Here is a 27,944-nt window from a genome sequence, read left to right as displayed (position 1 = left end):
GTTTGGATGGATGTATGTTTGCATGTTTGTTTGGATGGATGTATGTTTGCATGTTTGTTTGGATGGATGTATGTTTGCATGTTTGTTTGGATGGATGTATGTTTGCATGTTTGGATGGATGGATGTTTGCATTTTGTTTGGATGGATGTATGTTTGCATGTTTGTTTGGATGGATGGATGTTTGCATGTTTGGATGGATGGATGGATGTTTGCATGTTTGGATGGATGTTTGCATGTTTGGATGGATGGATGTTTGCATGTTTGTTTGGATGGATGGATGGATGTTTGCATGTTTGGATGGATGGATGGATGTTTGCATGTTTGTTTGGATGGATGGATGTTTGTTTGGATGGATGGATGTTTGCATGTTTGGATGGATGGATGTTGGCATGTTTGTTTGGATGGATGTATGTTTGCATGTTTGGATGGATGGATGTATGTTTGCATGTTTGTTTGGATGGATGTATGTTTGCATGTTTGTTTGGATGGATGTTTGCATGTTTGGATGGATGGATGTTGGCATGTTTGTTTGGATGGATGTATGTTTGCATGTTTGCATGTTTGGATGTATGTTTGCATGTTTGGATGGATGGATGTTTGCATTTTGTTTGGATGGATGTATGTTTGCATGTTTGTTTGGATGGATGGATGTTTGCATGTTTGTTTGGATGGATGGATGTTTGCATGTTTGGATGGATGTTTGCATGTTTGGATGGATGGATGTTTGCATGTTTGTTTGGATGGATGGATGTTTGCATGTTTGTTTGGATGGATGGATGTTTGTTTGGATGGATGGATGTTTGCATGTTTGGATGGATGGATGTTGGCATGTTTGTTTGGATGGATGTATGTTTGCATGTTTGGATGGATGGATGTATGTTTGCATGTTTGTTTGGATGGATGTATGTTTGCATGTTTGTTTGGATGGATGTTTGCATGTTTGGATGGATGGATGTTGGCATGTTTGTTTGGATGGATGTATGTTTGCATGTTTGTTTGGATGGATGTATGTTTGCATGTTTGTTTGGATGGATGTTTGCATGTTTGGATGGATGGATGTTGGCATGTTTGTTTGGATGGATGTATGTTTGCTTGTTTGTTTGGATGGATGGATGGATGTATGTTTGCATGGATGGATGTATGTTTGTTTGTTTGGATGGATGGGTGGATGTTTGCATGTATGTTTGATGGATGTATGTTTGCATGTTTGTTTGGATGGATGTTTTCATGTTTGTTTGGATGGATGTTTTCATGTTTGTTTAGATGGATGGGTGGATGTTTGCATGTATGTTTGATGGATGGATGTTTGCATGTTTGTTTGGATGGATGGGTGGATGTTTGCATGTATGTTTGATGGATGGATGTTTGCATGTTTGTTTAGATGGATGGGTGGATGTTTGCATGTATGTTTGATGGATGGATGTTTGCATGTTTGTTTAGATGGATGGGTGGATGTTTGCATGTATGTTTGATGGATGGATGTTTGCATGTTTGTTTGGATGGATGTTTTCATGTTTGTTTGGATGGATGTTTGCATGTTTGTTTGGATGGATGTTTTCATGTTTGTTTGGATGGATGTATGCATGTTGTATGGACTAAAGGATGGATGTTGCAATAGACGTGTTTATTTTATGTTATACATCTCAAGAACTCCATCTCTGTTTTCACTTCCTGTCAGTTTGGGCTATAAGCCGTTCCTGAACCTGATTCGGCCTCAGCTGCTGAAGCTGATGGAGGTGCCTGTGGAGCAGGTCCAGCCCGAGGCCTTCCAGCCCACCGGAGCGGCCAAACTCTCGGACCCACCTCTGCTTCAGCTGCCCAGAGCCGAGGACGCCCGCGGGGTCGTGACCTCTGCTCACCCGCTGCCCCAGGACGGCCCATCCGGAGCCAGTGTCCGGCCGATCGACGAAACGCCGGAGGAAGAGGAGGAGGAGCAGAGTCTGGACGAGGGCTCATACGACTGCACGCTCTCATGACCCTGAGCGTGTGTGTGTGTGTGTGTGAGACCGTGCCAGAGGAGGAGCAGAGTCTGGACGAGGGTTCATAAGAGTGCACGCTCTCATGACCGTGTGTGTGTGTGTGTGTGTGTGAGACTGTGCCGGAGGAGGAGCAGAGTCTGGACGAGGGCTCATACGACTGCACGCTCTCATGACCGTGTGTGTGTGTGTGTGAGACCGTGCCGGAGGAGGAGCAGAGTCTGGACGAGGGCTCATACGACTGCACGCTCTCATGACCGTGTGTGTGTGTGTGTGTGTGTGAGACCGTGCCGGAGGAGGAGCAGAGTCTGGACGAGGGTTGTACGACTGCGCGCTCTCATGACCGTGTGTGTGTGTGAGACCGTGCCGGAGGAGGAGCAGAGTCTGGACGAGGGCTCATACGACTGCACGCTCTCATGACCGTGTGTGTGTGTGAGACCGTGCCGGAGGAGGAGCAGAGTCTGGACGAGGGTTGTACGACTGCGCGCTCTCATGACCGTGTGTGTGTGTGAGACCGTGCCGGAGGAGGAGCAGACTCTAGACGAGGGTTGTACGACTGCGCGCTCTCATGACCCTTAGGAACTTGACACACACCAGTGTGTGTGACCGTGTTACAAGTGTGTGTGTGTGTGTTTGTCCTTTTATCTGATTCCAGCTCCATCCAGACTGCAGTGTTGCGTGTTTTGCCGTGTTTTCTCCATCCTGTGGTCAAACACATCCTCATGATCTTCTCTCTTCATCTAAACGCTGTCGAGTCTTGATTTTGTCTTGTTCTGTTTTTATATTTTCCAGCACAAACATCTAAAGATCACGTTACAGGAGACGACAAGCAACACGACTGAAGATATCACGCGCCGCTTATGGAAGAAGGCATCAAAATGAAGCGTTAATGTGATAAACAAGAGCAAATATCTGCTGAAAAATCAACGTTTGTCTGCTGATATTTGCTCGTTTTAAGCACAAGCTTCTTTTTGATAAGATATTAAGTCTTGTTTTCTGTCCAGGCATAAAGAGGCATTTCATCACAATAACGCTTAATATCTTCAGTCGTTTCTCTTCTCCAGAACCTTTAGACGTTTGTGCTGGAAAACAAGACAAAAATAAGTAATATTATTTTTATTTTTTGCTCTCACGACCAAATAATGATTATAAAACTTGCACATATACGCGCAAACGCACGCACATACACACGCAAACGCACGCACACACACGCAAACGCACACACATACACGCAAACGCACACACATACATGAAAGCGCACATACAAACACACACATACGCGCTCACACACACACACACATATATACATGCACACATACATACACATGAAATTCACACACATACGTGCAAGCGCACATACAAACACACATATATACATGCACACACACATGCACGTGCACATACAAACACACACATACAAACATACACATACAAACACATACACATGAAATGCACACACATACATGCAAGCGCACATACAAACACACATGCATACTCACACACATGCACGTGCACATACAAACACACACATACAAACACACACACACACATACAAACACATACACATGAAATGCACACACATACATGCAAGCGCACATACAAACACACATATATACATGCATACTCACACACATGCACGTGCACATACAAACAAACACACACATACAAACACATACACATGAAATGCACACACATACATGCAAGCGCACATACAAACACACATATATACATGCATACACAGACACATATATAAATGCGCACACACATACACACATGTACATATATACACGCACATACATACACACACACACACAGTTTATCCTTTCATGAGTCAGATGAAGTGTTTATTTTATTTAGTTTTTTGCTTCGTTTTAATGTTAATTATGGAATATCAGCCTGTGTTTTATTTGATGCAGAGAAAGACTTCCCCCGTTTGAACCTCGTTCCCCCAGACGTCAGGTGTCGAGACCTCGTGTGTGTGTGTGTGTGTGAGTGATCCGGATCGGGTCTTCTCTTCAGTTTTTAAGGTTATCCGTCTGTCCGGCTCAGCTCGTGTTTGTCGATGTGGACGAGCCGTTAGGAATCAGCCGGAGCTCTTCACACACAGATCAGAGCAGTGTGTATTCAGCCACATGTGCAGTGTGTGTCATCACTATATCCCAACTGACAGCATTATTGCCATCTTTTATTTCGTTTTGTTCTGAATTGTTGCAGGTTTATGTTGTATTTATTTGAGGAGCCGCTGGACAAAGAGACGGACGCTTTCTTTTGGTTTCAGGGAGTCGTGTGTGTGTGTGTGTTTTCTGAACGACGTCAGTATTAAACTTCAGAACGGACCAAATCATCTACACTTATGGAATGCCTTTGTATTATGATTATTATTCTAGTTATTGTGCATCACTGACAGTCTCGGAGTATTTAGCAGCTTTAATGAGATGCGTCTTTATTTTAATGTTTTATTTGCCCCCGGACGGCTCAAACCAGCGCCTAGACCCCTGAGGTTCACCAACCAAAGAGCTTCTGGATGTGTGTGTGTGTGTGAGACTCATGGTACAGATTACCCACAATCCCTCTGGACTGATGCTGAGCTGCAGGGTGTTTTCTGGACGTCTGTTCAGTTTCTTCTCAATGCAGTGTACAGAGAGTTTGCTGTACCATAACTTTTCTACTGCGTTTTCTATATTTCCTGTACATAAAGAACAATAAATTATTTTTTAAACATCACGTTTAATGTATGTTTTGATCTGCTTCAACGCTGTCATTCAAACGTGGAGAAATTAATACTTTTATTCATCAAGGACGTGTTAAATTGATCAGACGTGACATTTATAATGTGGAAAAAAACTAGTTCAAATTATTCTTTCTAATCATACAATAAATGATGGTTTTCAACACTGATAATAATCAAATTATGAGAAGATTCAGCTTTGATCACAGGAATATATATATTCACATTGAGAACATGAGTTAAAAATATTTCATAATTTTTTACAGTACTTTTGATTAGATAATCCACTCTTGGTGAGCAGAAGAGACAAAAACAACCTCATTGTGCCTACACTTTTGAACTGTTATATTAAAAAATAGCTTAATATTTCGTAAAAATATCTTGAAATTGTTGAACAAACGGGGGAAAAAATAGACAAACGACAGGAGACGGAAATGAATCTTATAGAAAATTGATTTGTCTTGCAAGAACAATTCAGTGCAGCATATATTATAAACAATCATAATCAGAAAAGAAATTAGAAAATTATTACACAAAATTACTCAAGTGATTCGTGGACGTTTCACACCGTTTGAAGCGTAAAATGTTTCAGAAGATGACAAACGTCTTCACAGTGGATGTTATGAATTATTCTGTGCTCAGAGTCAGTGAGTGACGATCCCATAAGACATTTAGCATGAATACATATTTAAAAAAAGCAGAATAACATCCTGTCAGTCGTACAAAATAATCCTGAACGCACAATTATTATAACGAACAGTCACGAGTCTGTCAGTCATATTTCTATTGAAATCCGTGGACATTCATCAGCGACATTTCATCATAAGACATAAGCAAATATAACAGTCAAATAACCATCACGAATGCATAAATTATTACAGTCAAATAAGTACAAAAAAATGTGTTTAGTTAATGCATGTGTGACCCTGGAGCAGTCGTGCGTCTCGGGTTTATCTGTGGCAATTATAGCAATACATTACACGGGTCAAAATTAAACATTTTCTCTTACGCCAAAAATCATTTGGATATGATCATGTTCAATAAAGATATTTAGTACATTTCCTACCGTAAATATATCAGAAATGTATTATTAGTGGTAATATGCATTGGTAATGACTTCCAGATATCGGCCTAAATATTGTCCTTACAAACCACACATCAACAGAACGATTATTGATTCAGCTTCAGATATGTATGTAGACTCATATTTAATAATCAACTGTATTTTAATTAGTCTATTAATGAGTAACAGCGTGAGATTATAACGGCTTCTCTCTCTTAAGACTAGTAGTGTATGTTTTATTAGCAGTATGATTATCATATTCCTCCGCTGAATGCATGCAGTTTTGTTTGTTCCACCGTGTACCGTTAGCTGCGTTAATAAATGCGGTTTAATATTGTTAGTTAGCGAATGCGTTATTATAGAGCTAACATGAGAAGTTGTAAAGTGCGAGTGTCTCACGAAATCATTGAGATCTCAACAAATCCAGTTCAATCCCGTCACACTAAATCAGGATTATATCTGAAAACAAGCCAGGATTATATCCTGAAACTCAAGTACAACCGCAATAACAGGAAGGCCGTAATATTAAGATGGTTAATACAGGTCATTTTAAGACTCCAGTTCAATCCAGAGGAAGCTTTACACCGGCTGAAATGATAAAAAATAAAATAAAAAAGCATACGAACATGAGCATCAAAAACGCTTCAAAAACGAATAAATAAAAAAAGCACTTGGGTTTCGAGGTTTGGATGTGTGCGTTTGACCACAAAAAACTCGTGATGAGCCAATCACGTCATGAGGTCACTGACAGGAAGTGACATCATCACTACAAGAACAGTCCTGGTCTCAGTGAAACCAATGCCGCTGTGAGAGCAAGACCAGCTGAAACCACATCAGACCGACTGGGTCACATGACCACTGAGATCATGTGACCTTGACCTCAAAAATCAACGAAACCGTTCAAGACAATTAAACACATTCTTTCCAAATCGCATTACTGTAAAAAATTATGTTATTAAAATACGGTAGTATTTGTCGCATTATTTTTAGTTTATACTAATTAAATGTAATATTAAAAAAATAAAGTAATAAATCAGAATCATCACACATTATTAAATAAAACTTTTTTGCTAATTCACATTATTTCTGATTCTGAAAGAATGAAAATTACAAAAATAAACTAAAAATAAAATATAATATCGATTGAAATCAATTTTCTCTCATTGAAATGATCATTTGGGGTAAAATGTGTTTAATTATCATTCTATAAAAAGCCACAAAAGTAAAAATCTTAACCGTCCTAAAGTAAGCTTCATTTACATTTAAATGTATGAAAAAATGCATTGATTTGCATTGTGCATTGAAATATGACCCAGACAAATAAAATAAAAATAAAACAGAACAAAACACAACACTGTGCGTTGGCTGATGTGAATGAAGTAGCTCGTACAGTATTCACGGGTCCGCAGTGAGCGGCGTGTGTGTGAGAGTGAGTAAGTGAGTGAGTGTGTGTTCGCGTGTGTGATCAGGCACTCAGTATCTGTACATGTGGTAAGTGCTGATCCATGAGGACGGGAAGGCCCAGTCTGGGAATCTCTTCAGTAATGAGTCCATCTGCTCGGAGCGCCGATCCGATCCGGAGAAATAATGAGCGGAGATGGCCAGAGAGATCAAGCCCTCGTCAGGAGACGCGTCTGAGGCTTTCGGCTGAAGACCACAAACACACAAACATGATACACACACACGATACACACACATGAAATAAACGCCTCCGTCCTCAGGTTAAATGTGTGGTTCCTGAGCTCAAACCCACCTGGATCTCAAACCAGAAGTTCCAGGCCGGAGCGTCGAGGCCGTGAGAGTAAAAGATGAAGTATTCTCCGCTGAGGTCGAACTGAGGCGTCCCGTCGCCGAATGACCAGCCGGTCAGAGCCGTGCCGACATCAGGAAGCAGATACAGAGACATGTGGGTCGGCCCTGAGCCAGAACAACAGGAGACATGCAGGTTATTCATCATTAATAACACTGAGAGCCCAAAGCTTAGCCATTTTGATTTTATGTGATAGTGTATACCAATAGTGTATTTTAAAAATGAAATTAAGTAATTTTGTCCATTTTGATATTATGATATAATTGAATAATTGCGACAGTGTATACTATTACATAAAAGTGAAATGATTCAATGATATCATAATATCAAAATGGTATACAGTCGTTATTTAGGATTTTTGTCCATTTTGATTTTATGATATAATTGAATAATTTCACTTTTTGTGTAATGGACAAAAAAATCCTAAATTACGACAAAGTGACATTATTCAATTATATCACAAAATCAAAATGGACAAAAATCCTAAATTACGAAAATGTATACTATTACACAAAAGTGAAATTATTCAATTATCACAAAAAATCAAAATGGACAAAAATCCTAAATTACGACAGTGTATACTATTATATAAAAGTGAATTTATTCAATTATCCCATACAATCAAAAATCCTAAATTACGACAGTGAATACTATTACATAAAAGTTAAATTATTAAATTATCACAAAATCTAAATGGCCAAAAATCCTAAATTACGACAGTGTATACTATTACATTAAAGTGAATTTATTCAATTATCACAAAATTAAAATGGACAAAAATCCTAAATTACGACAGTGTATACTATTACATTAAAGTTAATTTATTCAATTATCACAAAATTAAAATGGACAAAAATCCTAAATTACGACAGTGTATACTATTACATAAAAGTGAATTTATTCAATTATCACAAAATTAAAATGGACAAAAGTCCTAAATTACGACAGTGTATACTATTACATTAAAGTGAATTTATTCAATTATCACAAAATTAAAATGGACAAAAATCCTAAATTACGACAGTGTATACTATTACATAAAAGTGAAAATATTCAATTATATCACAAAATCAAAATGGACAAAAATCCTAATTTACGACAGTGTATACTATTACATAAAAGTGAATTTATTCAATTATCACAAAATCAAAATGGACAAAAATCCTAAATTACGACAGTGTATACTATTACATAAAAGTTAAATTATTAAATTATCACAAAATCAAAATGGCCAAAAATCCTAAATTACGACAGTGTATACTATTACATAAAAGTGAAATTATTAAATTATCACAAAATCAAAATGGACAAAAATCCTAAATTACGACACTGTATACTATTATATAAAAGTGAATTTATTCAATTATCACAAAATCAAAATGGACAAAAATCCTAAATTACGACAGTGTATACCATTATATTAAAGTGAATTTATTCAATTATCCCATACAATCAAAATGGACAAAAATCCTAAATTACGACAGTGTATACTATTATATAAAAGTGAATTTATTCAATTATCACAAAATCAAAATGGACAAAAATCCTAAATTACGACAGTGTATACTATTATATAAAAGTGAATTTATTCAATTATCACAAAATCAAAATGGACAAAAATCCTAAATTACGACAGTGTATACCATTATATAAAAGTGAATTTATTCAATTATCCCATACTATCAAAATGGACAAAAATCCTAAATTACGACAGTGAATACTATTACATAAAAGTTAAATTATTAAATTATCACATAAAATCAAAATGTACAAAAATCCTAAATTACGACAGTGTATACTATTACATAAAATTGAATTTATTCAATTATCACAAAATTAAAATGGACAAAAATCCTAAATTATGACAGTGTATACTATTACATAAAAGTGAATTTATTCAATTATCACATAAAATCTAAATGGCCAAAAATCCTAAATTACGACAGTGTATACTATTACATAAAATTGAATTTATTCAATTATCACAAAATTAAAATGGACAAAAATCCTAAATTATGACAGTGTATACTATTACATAAAAGTGAATTTATTCAATTATCACATAAAATCTAAATGGCCAAAAATCCTAAATTACGACAGTGTATACTATTACATAAAAGTGAATTGATTCAATTATCACAAAATCAAAATGGACAAAAATCCTAAATTACGACAGTGTATACTATTACATAAAAGTGAATTTATTCAATTATCACAAAATCTAAATAGACAAAAATCCTAATTTACGACAGTGTATACTATTACATAAAAGTGGAAAAATTCAATTATCACATAAAATCAAAATGGACAAAAATCCTAAATTACGACAGTGTATACTATTATATAAAAGTGAATTTATTCAATTATCACAAAATCAAAATGGACAAAAATCCTAAATTACGACAGTGTATACCCTTACATAAAAGTGAGTTTATTCAATTATCACATGAAATCTTAATGGACAAAAAATCCTAAATTACGACAGTGTATACTATTACATAAAAGTGAATTTATTCAATTATCACATAAAATCTAAATGGCCAAAAATCCTAAATTACGACAGTGTATACTATTACATAAAATTGAATTTATTCAATTATCACAAAATTAAAATGGACAAAAATCCTAAATTATGACAGTGTATACTATTACATAAAAGTGAATTTATTCAATTATCACATAAAATCTAAATGGCCAAAAATCCTAAATTACGACAGTGTATACTATTACATAAAAGTGAATTTATTCAATTATCACAAAATCAAAATGGACAAAAATCCTAAATTACGACAGTGTATACTATTACATAAAAGTGAATTTATTCAATTATCACAAAATCTAAATAGACAAAAATCCTAATTTACGACAGTGTATACTATTACATAAAAGTGAATTTATTCAATTGTCGTAAATTAGGATTTTTGTCTATTTAGATTTTTTGTGATAATTGAATAAATTCACTTTTATGTAATAGTATACACTGTCGTAATTTAGGATTTTTGTCCATTTTGATTGTATGGGATAATTGAATAAACTCACTTTTATGTAATGGTATACACTGTCGTAATTTAGGATTTTTTGTCCATTTTGATTGTATGGGATAATTGAATAAATTCACTTTTATGTAATAGTATACACTGTCGTAATTTAGGATTTTTTGTCCATTTAGATTTCATGTGATAATTGAATAAACTCACTTTTATGTAAGGGTATACACTGTCGTAATTTAGGATTTTTGTCCATTTTGATTTTGTGATAATTGAATAAATTCACTTTTATATAATAGTATACACTGTCGTAATTTAGGATTTTTGTCCATTTTGATTTTATGTGATAATTGAATTTTTCCACTTTTATGTAATAGTATACACTGTCGTAATTTAGGATTTTTGTCCATTTTGATTTTATGTGATAATTGAATAAATTCACTTTTATGTAATAGTATACACTGTCGTAATTTAGGATTTTTGTCCATTTTGATTTTATGTGATAATTGAATATTTTCACTTTTATGTAATAGTATACACTGTCGTAATTTAGGATTTTTGTCCATTTTGATTTTATGTGATAATTGAATAAATTCACTTTTATGTAATAGTATACACTGTCGTAATTTAGGATTTTTGTCCATTTTGATTTTATGTGATAATTGAATAAATTCACTTTAATGTAATGGTATACACTGTCATAATTTAGGATTTTTGTCCATTTTGATTTTATGTGATAATTGAATAAATTCACTTTTATGTAATAGTATACACTGTCGTAATTTAGGATTTTTGTCCATTTTGATTTTATGTGATAATTGAATATTTTCACTTTTATGTAATAGTATACACTGTCGTAATTTAGGATTTTATGTGATAATTGAATAAATTCACTTTTATGTAATAGTATACACTGTCGTAATTTAGGATTTTTGTCCATTTTGATTTTATGTAATAATTGAATAAATTCACTTTTATGTAATAGTATACACTGTCGTAATTTAGGATTTTTTGTTCATTTAGATTTTTTGTGATAATTGAATAAATTCACTTTTATGTAATAGTATACACTGTCGTAATTTAGGATTTTTTGTCCATTTAGATTTCATGTGATAATTGAATAAACTCACTTTTATGTAAGGGTATACACTGTCGTAATTTAGGATTTTTGTCCATTTTGATTTTGTGATAATTGAATAAATTCACTTTTATATAATAGTATACACTGTCGTAATTTAGGATTTTTGTCCATTTTGATTTTATGTGATAATTGAATTTTTCCACTTTTATGTAATAGTATACACTGTCGTAATTTAGGATTTTTGTCCATTTTGATTTTATGTGATAATTGAATAAATTCACTTTTATGTAATAGTATACACTGTCGTAATTTAGGATTTTTGTCCATTTTGATTTTATGTGATAATTGAATATTTTCACTTTTATGTAATAGTATACACTGTCGTAATTTAGGATTTTTGTCCATTTTGATTTTATGTGATAATTGAATAAATTCACTTTTATGTAATAGTATACACTGTCGTAATTTAGGATTTTTGTCCATTTTGATTGTATGTGATAATTGAATAAATTCACTTTAATGTAATGGTATACACTGTCATAATTTAGGATTTTTGTCCATTTTGATTTTGTGATAATTGAATAAATTCACTTTTATGTAATAGTATACACTGTCGTAATTTAGGATTTTTGTCCATTTTGATTTTATGTGATAATTGAATATTTTCACTTTTATGTAATAGTATACACTGTCGTAATTTAGGATTTTATGTGATAATTGAATAAATTCACTTTTATGTAATAGTATACACTGTCATAATTTAGGATTTTTGTCCATTTTGATTTTATGTGATAATTGAATAAATTCACTTTTATGTAATAGTATACACTGTCGTAATTTAGGATTTTTGTCCATTTTGATTTTATGTGATAATTGAATAAATTCACTTTTATGTAATAGTATACACTGTCGTAATTTAGGATTTTTGTCCATTTTGATTTTATGTGATAATTGAATAAATTCACTTTTATGTAATAGTATACACTGTCGTAATTTAGGATTTTTGTCCATTTTGATTTTATGTGATAATTGAATAAATTCACTTTTATGTAATAGTATACACTGTCGTAATTTAGGATTTTTGTCCATTTTGATTTTATGTGATAATTGAATAAATTCACTTTTATGTAATGGTATACACTGTCGTAATTTAGGATTTTTTGTCCATTTTGATTTTTTGTGATAATTGAATAAATTCACTTTTATGTAATAGTATACACTGTCGTAATTTAGGATTTTTGTCCATTTTGATTTTATGTGATAATTGAATAAATTCACTTTTATGTAATAGTATACACTGTCGTAATTTAGGATTTTTTGTCCATTTAGATTTTTTGTGATAATTGAATAAATTCACTTTTATGTAATAGTATACACTGTCATAATTTAGGATTTTTGTCCATTTTGATTGTATGGGATAATTGAATATTTTCACTTTTATATAATAGTATACACTGTCGTAACTTAGGATTTTTGTCCATTTTGATTTTATGGGATAATAGAATAAATTCACTTTAATGTAATGGTATACACTGTCGTAATTTAGGATTTTTGTCCATTTTGATTTTATGGGATAATTGAATAAATTCACTTTTATGTAATAGTATACACTGTCGTAATTAAGTATTTTTGTCAATTTTGATTTTATGGGATAATTGAATAAATTCACTTTTATGTAATAGTATACACTGTCGTAATTAAGTATTTTTGTCAATTTTGATTTTATGGGATAATTGAATAAATTCACTTTTATGTAATAGTATACACTGTCGTAATTAAGTATTTTTGTCAATTTTGAATTGGTGTGATAATTGAATAATTTCCACTTTTTTGTCATGGTATACACTGTCGTAATTCAGTATTTTTGTCTATTTTGAATTTGTGTGATAATTGAATAATTTCCACTTTTTTGTTATACACTGTCGTAATTCAGCATTTTTGTCTATTTTGAATTCGTGTGATAATTGAATAATTTCCACTTTTTTGCCATAGTATACACTGTCGTAATTCAGTATTTTTGTCTATTTTGAATTTGTGTGATAATTGAATAATTTCCACTTTTTTGGCAAAGTATACACTGTCGTAATTCAGTATTTTTGTCCATTTTGAATTTGTGTGATAATTGAATAATTTCCACTTTTTTGTCATGGTATACACTGTCGTAATTCAGTATTTTTGTCTATTTTGAATTTGTGTGATAATTGAATAATTTCCACTCTTTTTGGCATGGTATACACTGTCGTAATTCAGTATTTTTGTCCATTTTTAATTTGTGTGATAATTGAATAATTTCCACTTTTTTGTCATGGTATACACTGTCGTAATTCAGTATTTTTGTCAATTTTGAATTTGTGTGATAATTGAATAATTTCCACTTTTTTGTCATAGTATACACTGTCGTAATTCAGTATTTTTGTCCATTTTGAATTTGTGTGATAATTGAATAATTCCCACTTTTTTGTCATGGTATACACTGTCGTAATTCAGTATTTTTGTGCATTTTGAATTTGTGTGATAATTGAATAAATTCCACTTTAATGTCATGGTATACACTGTCGTAATTCAGCTTGTTTGTCTATTTTGAATTTGTGTGATGATTGAATAATTTCCACTTTTTTTGGCATGGTATACACTGTCGTAATTCAGTATTTTTGTCCATTTTGAATTTGTGTGATAATTGAATAATTTCCACTTTTTTGTCATGGTATACACTGTCGTAATTCAGTATTTTTGTCTATTTTGAATTTGTGTGATAATTGAATAATTTCCACTTTTTTTGGCATGGTATACACTGTCGTAATTCAGTATTTTTGTCCATTTTGAATTTGTGTGATAATTGAATAATTTCCACTTTTTTGTCATGGTATACACTGTCGTAATTCAGTATTTTTGTCTATTTTGAATTTGTGTGATAATTGAATAATTTCCACTTTTTTGTCATAGTATACACTGTCGTAATTCAGCTTTTTTGTCTATTTTGAATTTGTGTGATAATTGAATAATTTCCACTTTTTTGGCATGGTATACACTGTCGTAATTCAGTATTTTTGTCCATTTTGAATTTGTGTGATAATTGAATAATTTCCACTTTTTTGTCATAGTATACACTGTCGTAATTCAGCTTTTTTGTCTATTTTGAATTTGTGTGATAATTGAATAATTTCCACTTTTTTGGCATGGTAAACACTGTCGTAATTAAGTATTTTTGTCCATTTTGAATTTGTGTGATAATTGAATAATTTCCACTTTTTTGTCATGATATACACTGTCGTAATTCAGTATTTTTGTCCATTTTGAATTTGTGTGATAATTGAATAATTGCCACTTTTTTGTCATGATATACACTGTCGTAATTTAGTATTTTTGTCCATTTTGAATTCGTGTGATAATTGAATAATTTCCACTTTTTTGTCATGGTATACACTGTCGTAATTCAGCATTTTTGTCTATTTTGAATTTGTGATAATTGAATAATTGCCACTTTTTTGTCATGGTATACACTGTCGTAATTCAGTATTTTTGTCCATTTTGAATTTGTGTGATAATTGAATAATTTCCACTTTTTTGGCATAGTATACACTGTCGTAATTCAGTATTTTTGTCCATTTTGAATTTGTGTGATAATTGAATAATTTCCACTTTTTTGGCATAGTATACACTGTCGTAATTCAGTATTTTTGTCCATTTTGATTTCATGTGATAATTGAATAAATTCACTTTAATGTAATAGTATACACTGTCGTAATTTAGGATTTTTGTCCATTTTGATTGTATGGGATAATTGAATAAATTCGCTTTTATATAATAGTATACACTGTCGTAATTTAGGATTTTTGTCCATTTTGATTTTATGTGATAATTGAATAAACTCACTTTAATGTAATGGTATATACACTGTCATAATTTAGGATTTTTGTCCATTTTGATTTTATGTGATAATTGAATAAATTCACTTTTATATAATAGTATACACTGTCGTAATTTAGGATTTTTGTCTATTTTGATTTTATGGGATAATAGAATAAATTCACTTTAATGTAATGGTATACACTGTCATTATTTAGGATTTTTGTCCATTTTGATTTTATGGGATAATAGAATAAATTCACTTTAATGTAATGGTATACACTGTCGTAATTTAGGATTTTTGTCCATTTTGATTGTATGGGATAATAGAATAAATTCACTTTAATGTAATAGTATACACTGTCATAATTTAGGATTTTTGTCCATTTTGATTTTATGGGATAATAGAATAAATTCACTTTTATGTAATAGTATACACTGTCGTAATTTAGGATTTTTGTCCATTTTGATTTTATGGGATAATAGAATAAATTCACTTTTATGTAATAGTATACACTGTCGTAATTTAGGATTTTTGTCCATTTTGATTTTATGTGATAATTGAATAAATTCACTTTTATGTAATAGTATACACTGTCGTAATTTAGGATTTTTTGTCCATTTAGATTTTTTGTGATAATTGAATAAATTCACTTTTATGTAATAGTATACACTGTCATAATTTAGGATTTTTGTCCATTTTGATTGTATGGGATAATTGAATATTTTCACTTTTATATAATAGTATACACTGTCGTAACTTAGGATTTTTGTCCATTTTGATTTTATGGGATAATAGAATAAATTCACTTTAATGTAATGGTATACACTGTCGTAATTTAGGATTTTTGTCCATTTTGATTTTATGGGATAATTGAATAAATTCACTTTTATGTAATAGTATACACTGTCGTAATTAAGTATTTTTGTCAATTTTGATTTTATGGGATAATTGAATAAATTCACTTTTATGTAATAGTATACACTGTCGTAATTAAGTATTTTTGTCAATTTTGATTTTATGGGATAATTGAATAAATTCACTTTTATGTAATAGTATACACTGTCGTAATTAAGTATTTTTGTCAATTTTGAATTGGTGTGATAATTGAATAATTTCCACTTTTTTGTCATGGTATACACTGTCGTAATTCAGTATTTTTGTCTATTTTGAATTTGTGTGATAATTGAATAATTTCCACTTTTTTGTTATACACTGTCGTAATTCAGCATTTTTGTCTATTTTGAATTCGTGTGATAATTGAATAATTTCCACTTTTTTGCCATAGTATACACTGTCGTAATTCAGTATTTTTGTCTATTTTGAATTTGTGTGATAATTGAATAATTTCCACTTTTTTGGCAAAGTATACACTGTCGTAATTCAGTATTTTTGTCCATTTTGAATTTGTGTGATAATTGAATAATTTCCACTTTTTTGTCATGGTATACACTGTCGTAATTCAGTATTTTTGTCTATTTTGAATTTGTGTGATAATTGAATAATTTCCACTCTTTTTGGCATGGTATACACTGTCGTAATTCAGTATTTTTGTCCATTTTTAATTTGTGTGATAATTGAATAATTTCCACTTTTTTGTCATGGTATACACTGTCGTAATTCAGTATTTTTGTCAATTTTGAATTTGTGTGATAATTGAATAATTTCCACTTTTTTGTCATAGTATACACTGTCGTAATTCAGTATTTTTGTCCATTTTGAATTTGTGTGATAATTGAATAATTCCCACTTTTTTGTCATGGTATACACTGTCGTAATTCAGTATTTTTGTGCATTTTGAATTTGTGTGATAATTGAATAAATTCCACTTTAATGTCATGGTATACACTGTCGTAATTCAGCTTGTTTGTCTATTTTGAATTTGTGTGATGATTGAATAATTTCCACTTTTTTTGGCATGGTATACACTGTCGTAATTCAGTATTTTTGTCCATTTTGAATTTGTGTGATAATTGAATAATTTCCACTTTTTTGTCATGGTATACACTGTCGTAATTCAGTATTTTTGTCTATTTTGAATTTGTGTGATAATTGAATAATTTCCACTTTTTTTGGCATGGTATACACTGTCGTAATTCAGTATTTTTGTCCATTTTGAATTTGTGTGATAATTGAATAATTTCCACTTTTTTGTCATGGTATACACTGTCGTAATTCAGTATTTTTGTCTATTTTGAATTTGTGTGATAATTGAATAATTTCCACTTTTTTGTCATAGTATACACTGTCGTAATTCAGCTTTTTTGTCTATTTTGAATTTGTGTGATAATTGAATAATTTCCACTTTTTTGGCATGGTATACACTGTCGTAATTCAGTATTTTTGTCCATTTTGAATTTGTGTGATAATTGAATAATTTCCACTTTTTTGTCATAGTATACACTGTCGTAATTCAGCTTTTTTGTCTATTTTGAATTTGTGTGATAATTGAATAATTTCCACTTTTTTGGCATGGTAAACACTGTCGTAATTAAGTATTTTTGTCCATTTTGAATTTGTGTGATAATTGAATAATTTCCACTTTTTTGTCATGATATACACTGTCGTAATTCAGTATTTTTGTCCATTTTGAATTTGTGTGATAATTGAATAATTGCCACTTTTTTGTCATGATATACACTGTCGTAATTTAGTATTTTTGTCCATTTTGAATTCGTGTGATAATTGAATAATTTCCACTTTTTTGTCATGGTATACACTGTCGTAATTCAGCATTTTTGTCTATTTTGAATTTGTGATAATTGAATAATTGCCACTTTTTTGTCATGGTATACACTGTCGTAATTCAGTATTTTTGTCCATTTTGAATTTGTGTGATAATTGAATAATTTCCACTTTTTTGGCATAGTATACACTGTCGTAATTCAGTATTTTTGTCCATTTTGAATTTGTGTGATAATTGAATAATTTCCACTTTTTTGGCATAGTATACACTGTCGTAATTCAGTATTTTTGTCCATTTTGATTTCATGTGATAATTGAATAAATTCACTTTAATGTAATAGTATACACTGTCGTAATTTAGGATTTTTGTCCATTTTGATTGTATGGGATAATTGAATAAATTCGCTTTTATATAATAGTATACACTGTCGTAATTTAGGATTTTTGTCCATTTTGATTTTATGTGATAATTGAATAAACTCACTTTAATGTAATGGTATATACACTGTCATAATTTAGGATTTTTGTCCATTTTGATTTTATGTGATAATTGAATAAATTCACTTTTATATAATAGTATACACTGTCGTAATTTAGGATTTTTGTCTATTTTGATTTTATGGGATAATAGAATAAATTCACTTTAATGTAATGGTATACACTGTCATTATTTAGGATTTTTGTCCATTTTGATTTTATGGGATAATAGAATAAATTCACTTTAATGTAATGGTATACACTGTCGTAATTTAGGATTTTTGTCCATTTTGATTGTATGGGATAATAGAATAAATTCACTTTAATGTAATAGTATACACTGTCATAATTTAGGATTTTTGTCCATTTTGATTTTATGGGATAATAGAATAAATTCACTTTTATGTAATAGTATACACTGTCGTAATTTAGGATTTTTGTCCATTTTGATTTTATGGGATAATAGAATAAATTCACTTTTATATAATAGTATACACTGTCGTAATTTAGGATTTTTGTCCATTTTGATTGTATGGGATAATTGAATAAATTCACTTTTATGTAATAGTATACACTGTCATAATTTAGGATTTTTGTCCATTTTGATTTCCTGTGATAATAGAATAAATTCACTTTAATGTAATGGTATACACTGTCATAATTTAGGATTTTTGTCCATTTTGATTTTATGTGATAATTGAATAAATTCACTTTTATATAATAGTATACATTGTCGTAATTTAGGATTTTTGTCCATTTTGATTTTATGTGATAATTGAATAAATTCACTTTTATATAATAGTATACACTGTCGTAATTTAGGATTTTTGTCCATTTTGATTTTATGTGATAATTGAATAAATTCACTTTTATATAATAGTATACACTGTCGTAATTTAGGATTTTTGTCCATTTTGATTTTATGTGATAATTGAATAAATTCACTTTTATGTAATGGTATACACTGTCGTAATTTAGGATTTTTGTCCATTTTGATTTTATGGGATAATTGAATAAATTAACTTTTATGTAATGGTATACACTGTCATAATTTAGGATTTTTGTCCATTTTGATTTTATGTGATAATTGAATAAATTCACTTTTATATAATAGTATACACTGTCGTAATTTAGGATTTTTGTCCATTTTGATTTTGTGATAATTGAATAAATTCACTTTTATGTAATAGTATACACTGTCGTAATTTAGGATTTTTGTCCATTTTGATTGTATAGGATAATTGAATTTTTCCACTTTTATGTAATAGTATACACTGTCGTAATTTAGGATTTTTTGTCCATTTAGATTTTTTGTGATAATTGAATAAATTCACTTTTATGTAATGGTATATACTGTCGTAATTTAGGATTTTTGTCCATTTTGATTGTATGGGATAATTGAATAAATTCACTTTTATGTAATAGTATACACTGTCATAATTTAGGATTTTTGTCCATTTTGATTTTATGTGATAATTGAATATTTTCACTTTTATGTAATAGTATACACTGTCGTAATTTAGGATTTTTGTCCATTTTGAATTTGTGTGATAATTGAATAATTTCCACTTTTTTGGCATAGTATACACTGTCGTAATTCAGTATTTTTGTCCATTTTGAATTCGTGTGATAATTGAATAATTTCCACTTTTTTGTTATACACTGTCGTAATTCAGCATTTTTGTCTATTTTGAATTTGTGTGATAATTGAATAATTTCCACTTTTTTGTCATGGTATACACTGTCGTAATTCAGTATTTTTGTCCATTTCAAATTTGTGTGATAATTGAATAATTTCCACTTTTTTGTCATGGTATACACTGTCGTAATTCAGTATTTTTGTCCATTTTGATTTCCTGTGATAATTGAATATTTTCACTTTTATGTAATGGTATACACTGTCATAATTTAGGATTTTTGTCCATTTTGATTGTATGGGATAATTGAATTTTCCCACTTTTATGTAAGGGTATACACTGTCGTAATTTAGGATTTTTTGTCCATTTAGATTTTTTGTGATAATTGAATAAATTCACTTTTATGTAATAGTATACACTGTCGTAATTTAGGATTTTTTGTCCATTTAGATTTTTTGTGATAATTGAATAAATTCACTTTTATGTAATGGTATACACTGTCATAATTTAGGATTTTTGTCCATTTTGATTGTATGGGATAATTGAATATTTTCACTTTTATATAATAGTATACACTGTCGTAATTTAGGATTTTTGTCCATTTTGATTTCATGTGATAATAGAATAAATTCACTTTTATGTAATGGCATACACTGTCATAATTTAGGATTTTTGTCCATTTTGATTGTATGGGATAATTGAATATTTTCACTTTTATATAATAGTATGCACTGTCGTAATTTAGGATTTTTGTCCATTTTGATTTAATGGGATAATTGAATAAATTCACTTTTATGTAATAGTATACACTGTCGTAATTTAGGATTTTTGTCCATTTTGATTTTATGGGATAATAGAATAAATTCACTTTAATGTAATGGTATACACTGTCATAATTTAGGATTTTTGTCCATTTTGATTTTATGGGATAATAGAATAAATTCACTTTTATGTAATAGTATACACTGTCGTAATTTAGGATTTTTGTCCATTTTGATTTAATGGGATAATTGAATAAATTCACTTTAATGTAATAGTATACACTGTCATAATTTAGGATTTTTGTCTATTTTGATTTTATGTGATAACTGAAAAAATTCACTTTTATATAATAGTATACACTGTCGTAATTTAGGATTTTTGTCCATTTTGATTTTATGTGATAATTGAATAAATTCACTTTTATATAATAGTATACACTGTCGTAATTTAGGATTTTTGTCCATTTTGATTTTATGTGATAATTGAATAAATTCACTTTAATGTAATAGTATACACTGTCATAATTTAGGATTTTTGTCTATTTTGATTTTATGTGATAATTGAAAAAATTCACTTTTATGTAATAGTATACACTGTCGTAATTTAGGATTTTTGTCCATTTTGATTTTATGTGATAATTGAATAAATTCACTTTTATATAATAGTATACACTGTCGTAATTTAGGATTTTTGTCCATTTTGATTTTATGTGATAATTGAATAAATTCACTTTTATGTAATAGTATACACTGTCGTAATTTAGGATTTTTGTCCATTTTGATTTAATGGGATAATTGAATAAATTCACTTTAATGTAATAGTATACACTGTCGAAAATTTAGGATTTTTGTCCATTTTGATTTTATGGGATAATAGAATAAATTCACTTTAATGTAATGGTATACACTGTCATAATTTAGGATTTTTGTCCATTTTGATTTTATGTGATAATTGAATAAATTCACTTTTATGTAATAGTATACACTGTCGTAAATTAGGATTTTTGTCCATTTTGATTTTATGTGATAATTGAATAAATTCACTTTTATGTAATGGTACACACTGTCGTAATTTAGGATTTTTGTCCATTTTGATTTTATGGGATAATTGAATAAATTCACTTTTATGAAGTAGTATACACTGTCATAATTTAGGATTTTTGTCCATTTTGATTGTATGTGATAATTGAATAAATTCACTTTTATATAATAGTATACACTGTCGTAATTTAGGATTTTTGTCCATTTTGATTTTATGGGATAATTGAATAAATTCACTTTTATGTAGTAGTATACACTGTCGTAATTTAGGATTTTTGTCCATTTTGATTTTGTGATAATTGAATAAATTCACTTTTATATAATAGTATACACTGTCGTAATTTAGGATTTTTGTCCATTTTGATTTTATGTGATAATTGAATAAATTCACTTTTATATAATAGTATGCACTGTCGTAATTTAGGATTTTTGTCCATTTTGATTTTATGTGATAATTGAATAAATTCACTTTTATATAATAGTATACACTGTCGTAATTTAGGATTTTTGTCCATTTTGATTTTGTGATAATTGAATAAATTCACTTTTATATAATAGTATACACTGTCGTAATTTAGGATTTTTGTCCATTTTGATTTTGTGATAATTGAATAAATTCACTTTTATATAATAGTATACACTGTCGTAATTTAGGATTTTTGTCCATTTTGATTGTATGGGATAATTGAATTTTCCCACTTTTATGTAAGGGTATACACTGTCGTAATTTAGGATTTTTGTCCATTTTGATTTTATGTGATAATTGAATAAATTCACTTTTATGTAATAGTATACACTGTCGTAATTTAGGATTTTTTGTCCATTTAGATTTTTTGTGATAATTGAATAAATTCACTTTTATGTAATGGTATACACTGTCATAATTTAGGATTTTTGTCCATTTTGATTGTATGTGATAATTGAATAAATTCACTTTTATGTAATAGTATACACTGTCGTAATTTAGGATTTTTGTCCATTTTGATTTTATGTGATAATTGAATAAATTCACTTTTATGTAATGGTATACATTGTCGTAATTTAGGATTTTTGTCCATTTTGATTTTATGTGATAATTGAATAAACTCACTTTAATGTAATGGTATACACTGTCGTAATTTAAGATTTTTGTCCATTTTGATTTTATGGGATAATAGAATAAATTCACTTTTATGTAATAGTATACACTGTCGTAATTTAGGATTTTTGTCCATTTTGATTTAATGGGATAATTGAATAAATTCACTTTAATGTAATAGTATACACTGTCGTAATTTAGGATTTTTGTCCATTTTGATTTTATGGGATAATAGAATAAATTCACTTTAATGTAATGGTATACACTGTCATAATTTAGGATTTTTGTCCATTTTGATTTTATGGGATAATAGAATAAATTCACTTTTATGTAATAGTATACACTGTCGTAATTTAGGATTTTTGTCCATTTTGATTTAATGGGATAATTGAATAAATTCACTTTAATGTAATAGTATACACTGTCATAATTTAGGATTTTTGTCCATTTTGATTTTATGGGATAATTGAATAAATTCACTTTTATATAATAGTATACACTGTCGTAATTTAGGATTTTTGTCCATTTTGATTTTGTGATAATTGAATAAATTCACTTTTATATAATAGTATACACTGTCGTAATTTAGGATTTTTGTCTATTTTGAATTTGTGTGATAATTGAATAATTTCCACTTTTTTGGCATAGTATACACTGTCGTAATTCAGTATTTTTGTCCATTTTGAATTTGTGTGATAATTGAATAATTTCCACTTTTTTGTCATAGTATACACTGTCGTAATTAAGTATTTTTGTCAATTTTGAATTTGTGTGATAATTAAATAATTTCCACTTTTTTGGCATGGTATACACGGTCGTAATTCAGTTTTTTTGTCCATTTTGAATTTGTGTGATAATTGAATAATTTCCACTTTTTTGTCATGGTATACACTGTCGTAATTCAGCTTTTTTGTCTATTTTGAATTTGTGTGATAATTGAATAATTTCCACTTTTTTGGCATAGTATACACTGTCGTAATTCAGTATTTTTGTCCATTTTGAATTTGTGTGATAATTGAATAATTTCCACTTTTTTGTCATGGTATACACTGTCGTAATTCAGTATTTTTGTCCATTTTGAATTTGTGTGATAATTGAATAAATTTTACTTCTATGTCATGGTATACACTGTCGTAATTCAGTTTTTTTGTCCATTTTGAATTTGTGTGATAATTGAATAATTTCCACTTTTTTGTCATGGTATACACTGTCGTAATTCAGTATTTTTGTCCATTTTGAATTCGTGTGATAATTGAATAATTTCCACTTTTATGTCATGGTATACACTGTCGTAATTCAGTATTTTTGTCAATTTTGAATTTGTGTGATAATTGAATAATTTCCACTTTTTTGTTATACACTGTCATAATTCAGCATTTTTGTCTATTTTGAATTTCGTGTGATAATTGAATAATTTCCACTTTTTTGGCATAGTATACACTGTCGTAATTCAGTTTTTTTTCCATTTTGAATTTGTGTGATAATTGAATAATTTCCACTTTTTTGTCATAGTAAACACTGTCGTAATTAAGTATTTTTGTCAATTTTGAATTTGTGTGATAATTGAATAATTTCCACTTTTTTGTCATGGTATACACTGTCGTAATTCAGTATTTTTGTCCATTTTGAATTTGTGTGATAATTGAATAAATTTTACTTCTATGTCATGGTATACACTGTCGTAATTCAGTTTTTTTGTCCATTTTGAATTTGTGTGATAATTGAATAATTTCCACTTTTTTGTTATACACTGTCGTAATTCAGCTTTTTTGTCTATTTTGAATTTGTGTGATAATTGAATAATTTCCACTTTTTTGGCATGGTATACACTGTCGTAATTCAGTATTTTTGTCCATTTTGAATTTGTGTGATAATTGAATAATTTCCACTTTTTTGTCATAAAAAACACTGTCGTAATTCAGCATTTTTGTCTATTTTGAATTCGTGTGATAATTGAATAATTTCCACTTTTTTGTCATGGTATACACTGTCGTAATTCAGTATTTTTGTCCATTTTGAATTTGTGTGATAATTGAATAATTTCCACTTTTTTGGCATAGTATACACTGTCGTAATTCAGTATTTTTGTCCATTTTGAATTTGTGTGATAATTGAATAATTTCCACTTTTTTGTTATACACTGTCGTAATTCAGCATTTTTGTCTATTTTGAATTTGTGTGATAATTGAATAATTTCCACTTTTTTGTCATGGTATACACTGTCGTAATTCAGTATTTTTGTCCATTTTGAATTTGTGTGATAATTGAATAATTTCCACTTTTTTGTCATGTTATACACTGTCATAATTCAGCATTTTTGTCTATTTTGAATTTCGTGTGATAATTGAATAATTTCCACATTTTTGGCATAGTATACACTGTCGTAATTCAGTTTTTTTTCCATTTTGAATTTGTGTGATAATTGAATAATTTCCACTTTTTTGTCATAGTAAACACTGTCGTAATTAAGTATTTTTGTCAATTTTGAATTTGTGTGATAATTGAATAATTTCCACTTTTTTGTCATGGTATACACTGTCGTAATTCAGTATTTTTGTCCATTTTGAATTTGTGTGATAATTGAATAAATTTTACTTCTATGTCATGGTATACACTGTCGTAATTCAGTTTTTTTGTCCATTTTGAATTTGTGTGATAATTGAATAATTTCCACTTTTTTGTTATACACTGTCGTAATTCAGCATTTTTGTCTATTTTGAATTTGTGTGATAATTGAATAATTTCCACTTTTTTGGCATGGTATACACTGTCGTAATTCAGTATTTTTGTCCATTTTGAATTTGTGTGATAATTGAATAATTTCCACTTTTTTGTCATAGTAAACACTGTCGTAATTAAGTATTTTTGTCAATTTTGAATTTGTGTGATAATTGAATAATTTCCACTTTTTTGTCATGGTATACACTGTCGTAATTCAGTATTTTTGTCCATTTTGAATTTGTGTGATAATTGAATAAATTTTACTTCTATGTCATGGTATACACTGTCGTAATTCAGTTTTTTTGTCCATTTTGAATTTGTGTGATAATTGAATAATTTCCACTTTTTTGTTATACACTGTCATAATTTAGGATTTTTGTCCATTTTGATTTTATGTGATAATTGAATAAATTCACTTTTATATAATAGTATACACTGTCGTAATTCAGCATTTTTGTCTATTTTGAATTCGCGTGATAATTGAATAATTTCCACTTTTTTGTCATGGTATACACTGTCGTAATTCAGTATTTTTGTCCATTTTGAATTTGTGTGATAATTGAATAATTTCCACTTTTTTGGCATAGTATACACTGTCGTAATTCAGTATTTTTGTCCATTTTGAATTCGTGTGATAATTGAATAATTTCCACTTTTTTGTTATACACTGTCGTAATTCAGCATTTTTGTCTATTTTGAATTTGTGTGATAATTGAATAATTTCCACTTTTTTGTCATGGTATACACTGTCGTAATTCAGTATTTTTGTCCATTTTGAATTTGTGTGATAATTGAATAATTTCCACTTTTTTGTCATGGTATACACTGTCGTAATTCAGTATTTTTGTCCATTTTGAATTCGTGTGATAATTGAATAATTTCCACTTTTATGTCATGGTATACACTGTCGTAATTTAGTATTTTTGCCCATTTTGAATTCGTGTGATAATTGAATAATTTCCACTTTTTTGTTATACACTGTCGAAATTCAGCATTTTTGTCTATTTTGAATTTCGTGTGATAATTGAATAATTTCCACTTTTTTGGCATGGTATACACTGTCGTAATTCAGTTTTTTTTTCCATTTTGAATTTGTGTGATAATTGAATAATTTCCACTTTTTTGGCATAGTATACACTGTCGTAATTAAGTATTTTTGTCAATTTTGAATTTGTGTGATAATTGAATAATTTCCACTTTTTTGTCATGGTATACACTGTCGTAATTCAGTATTTTTGTCCATTTTGAATTTGTGTGATAATTGAATAAATTTTACTTCTATGTCATGGTATACACTGTCGTAATTCAGTTTTTTTGTCCATTTTGAATTTGTGTGATAATTGAATAATTTCCACTTTTTTGTTATACACTGTCATAATTTAGGATTTTTGTCCATTTTGATTTTATGTGATAATTGAATAAATTCACTTTTATATAATAGTATACACTGTCGTAATTCAGTATTTTTGTCTATTTTGAATTTGTGTGATAATTGAATAATTTCCACTTTTTTGGCATAGTATACACTGTCGTAATTCAGTATTTTTGTCAATTTTGAATTTGTGTGATAATTGAATAATTTTCACTTTTTTGTCATAGTATACACTGTCGTAATTCAGTATTTTTGTCAATTTTGAATTTGTGTGATAATTGAATAATTTCCACTTTTTTGTCATGGTATACACTGTCGTAATTCAGCTTTTTTGTCTATTTTGAATTTGTGTGATAATTGAATAATTTCCACTTTTTTGTCATAGTATACACTGTCGTAATTCAGTTTTTTTTCCATTTTGAATGTGTGTGATAATTGAATAATTTCCACTTTTTTGTCATAGTAAACACTGTCGTAATTAAGTATTTTTGTCAATTTTGAATTTGTGTGATAATTGAATAATTTCCACTTTTTTGTCATGGTATACACTGTCGTAATTCAGTATTTTTGTCCATTTTGAATTTGTGTGATAATTGAATAAATTTTACTTCTATGTCATGGTATACACTGTCGTAATTCAGTATTTTTGTCCATTTTGAATGTGTGATAATTGAATAATT

The 27,944-nt window shown here is 29.4% G+C and overlaps 2 protein-coding genes across 4 annotated transcripts in view; one reads left to right on the top strand and one right to left on the bottom strand.

Annotated features, from left to right (window-relative positions):
* ric1 (RIC1 homolog, RAB6A GEF complex partner 1) overlaps positions 1–4,700 on the top strand; it is an 81,857-nt gene extending 77,157 nt beyond the window's left edge. For all 3 annotated transcript variants that reach the window (XM_067422748.1, XM_067422747.1, XM_067422746.1), the window contains exon 26: positions 1,679–4,700. In XM_067422748.1, the coding sequence (XP_067278849.1) occupies positions 1,679–1,976 (298 nt within the window). In that variant the 3' untranslated portion in view covers positions 1,977–4,700. The remainder of the gene's footprint in view (positions 1–1,678) is intronic.
* Positions 4,701–5,526: 826 nt separating this feature from the next.
* ermp1 (endoplasmic reticulum metallopeptidase 1) overlaps positions 5,527–27,944 on the bottom strand; it is a 72,930-nt gene continuing 50,512 nt past the window's right edge. Inside the window, exons 14-15 of the mRNA XM_067422749.1 lie at positions 7,521–7,684; positions 5,527–7,414 (exon numbers count right to left, since the gene is read on the bottom strand). Of these exons, the coding sequence (XP_067278850.1) occupies positions 7,241–7,414; positions 7,521–7,684 (338 nt within the window). The 3' untranslated portion in view covers positions 5,527–7,240. The remainder of the gene's footprint in view (positions 7,415–7,520; positions 7,685–27,944) is intronic.

Source organism: Pseudorasbora parva, chromosome 18, assembly GCF_024679245.1.
Source record: "Pseudorasbora parva isolate DD20220531a chromosome 18, ASM2467924v1, whole genome shotgun sequence".
NCBI classification, from domain to species: domain Eukaryota; kingdom Metazoa; phylum Chordata; class Actinopteri; order Cypriniformes; family Gobionidae; genus Pseudorasbora; species Pseudorasbora parva.
This window is presented reverse-complemented; position numbering and strand designations above follow the sequence as displayed.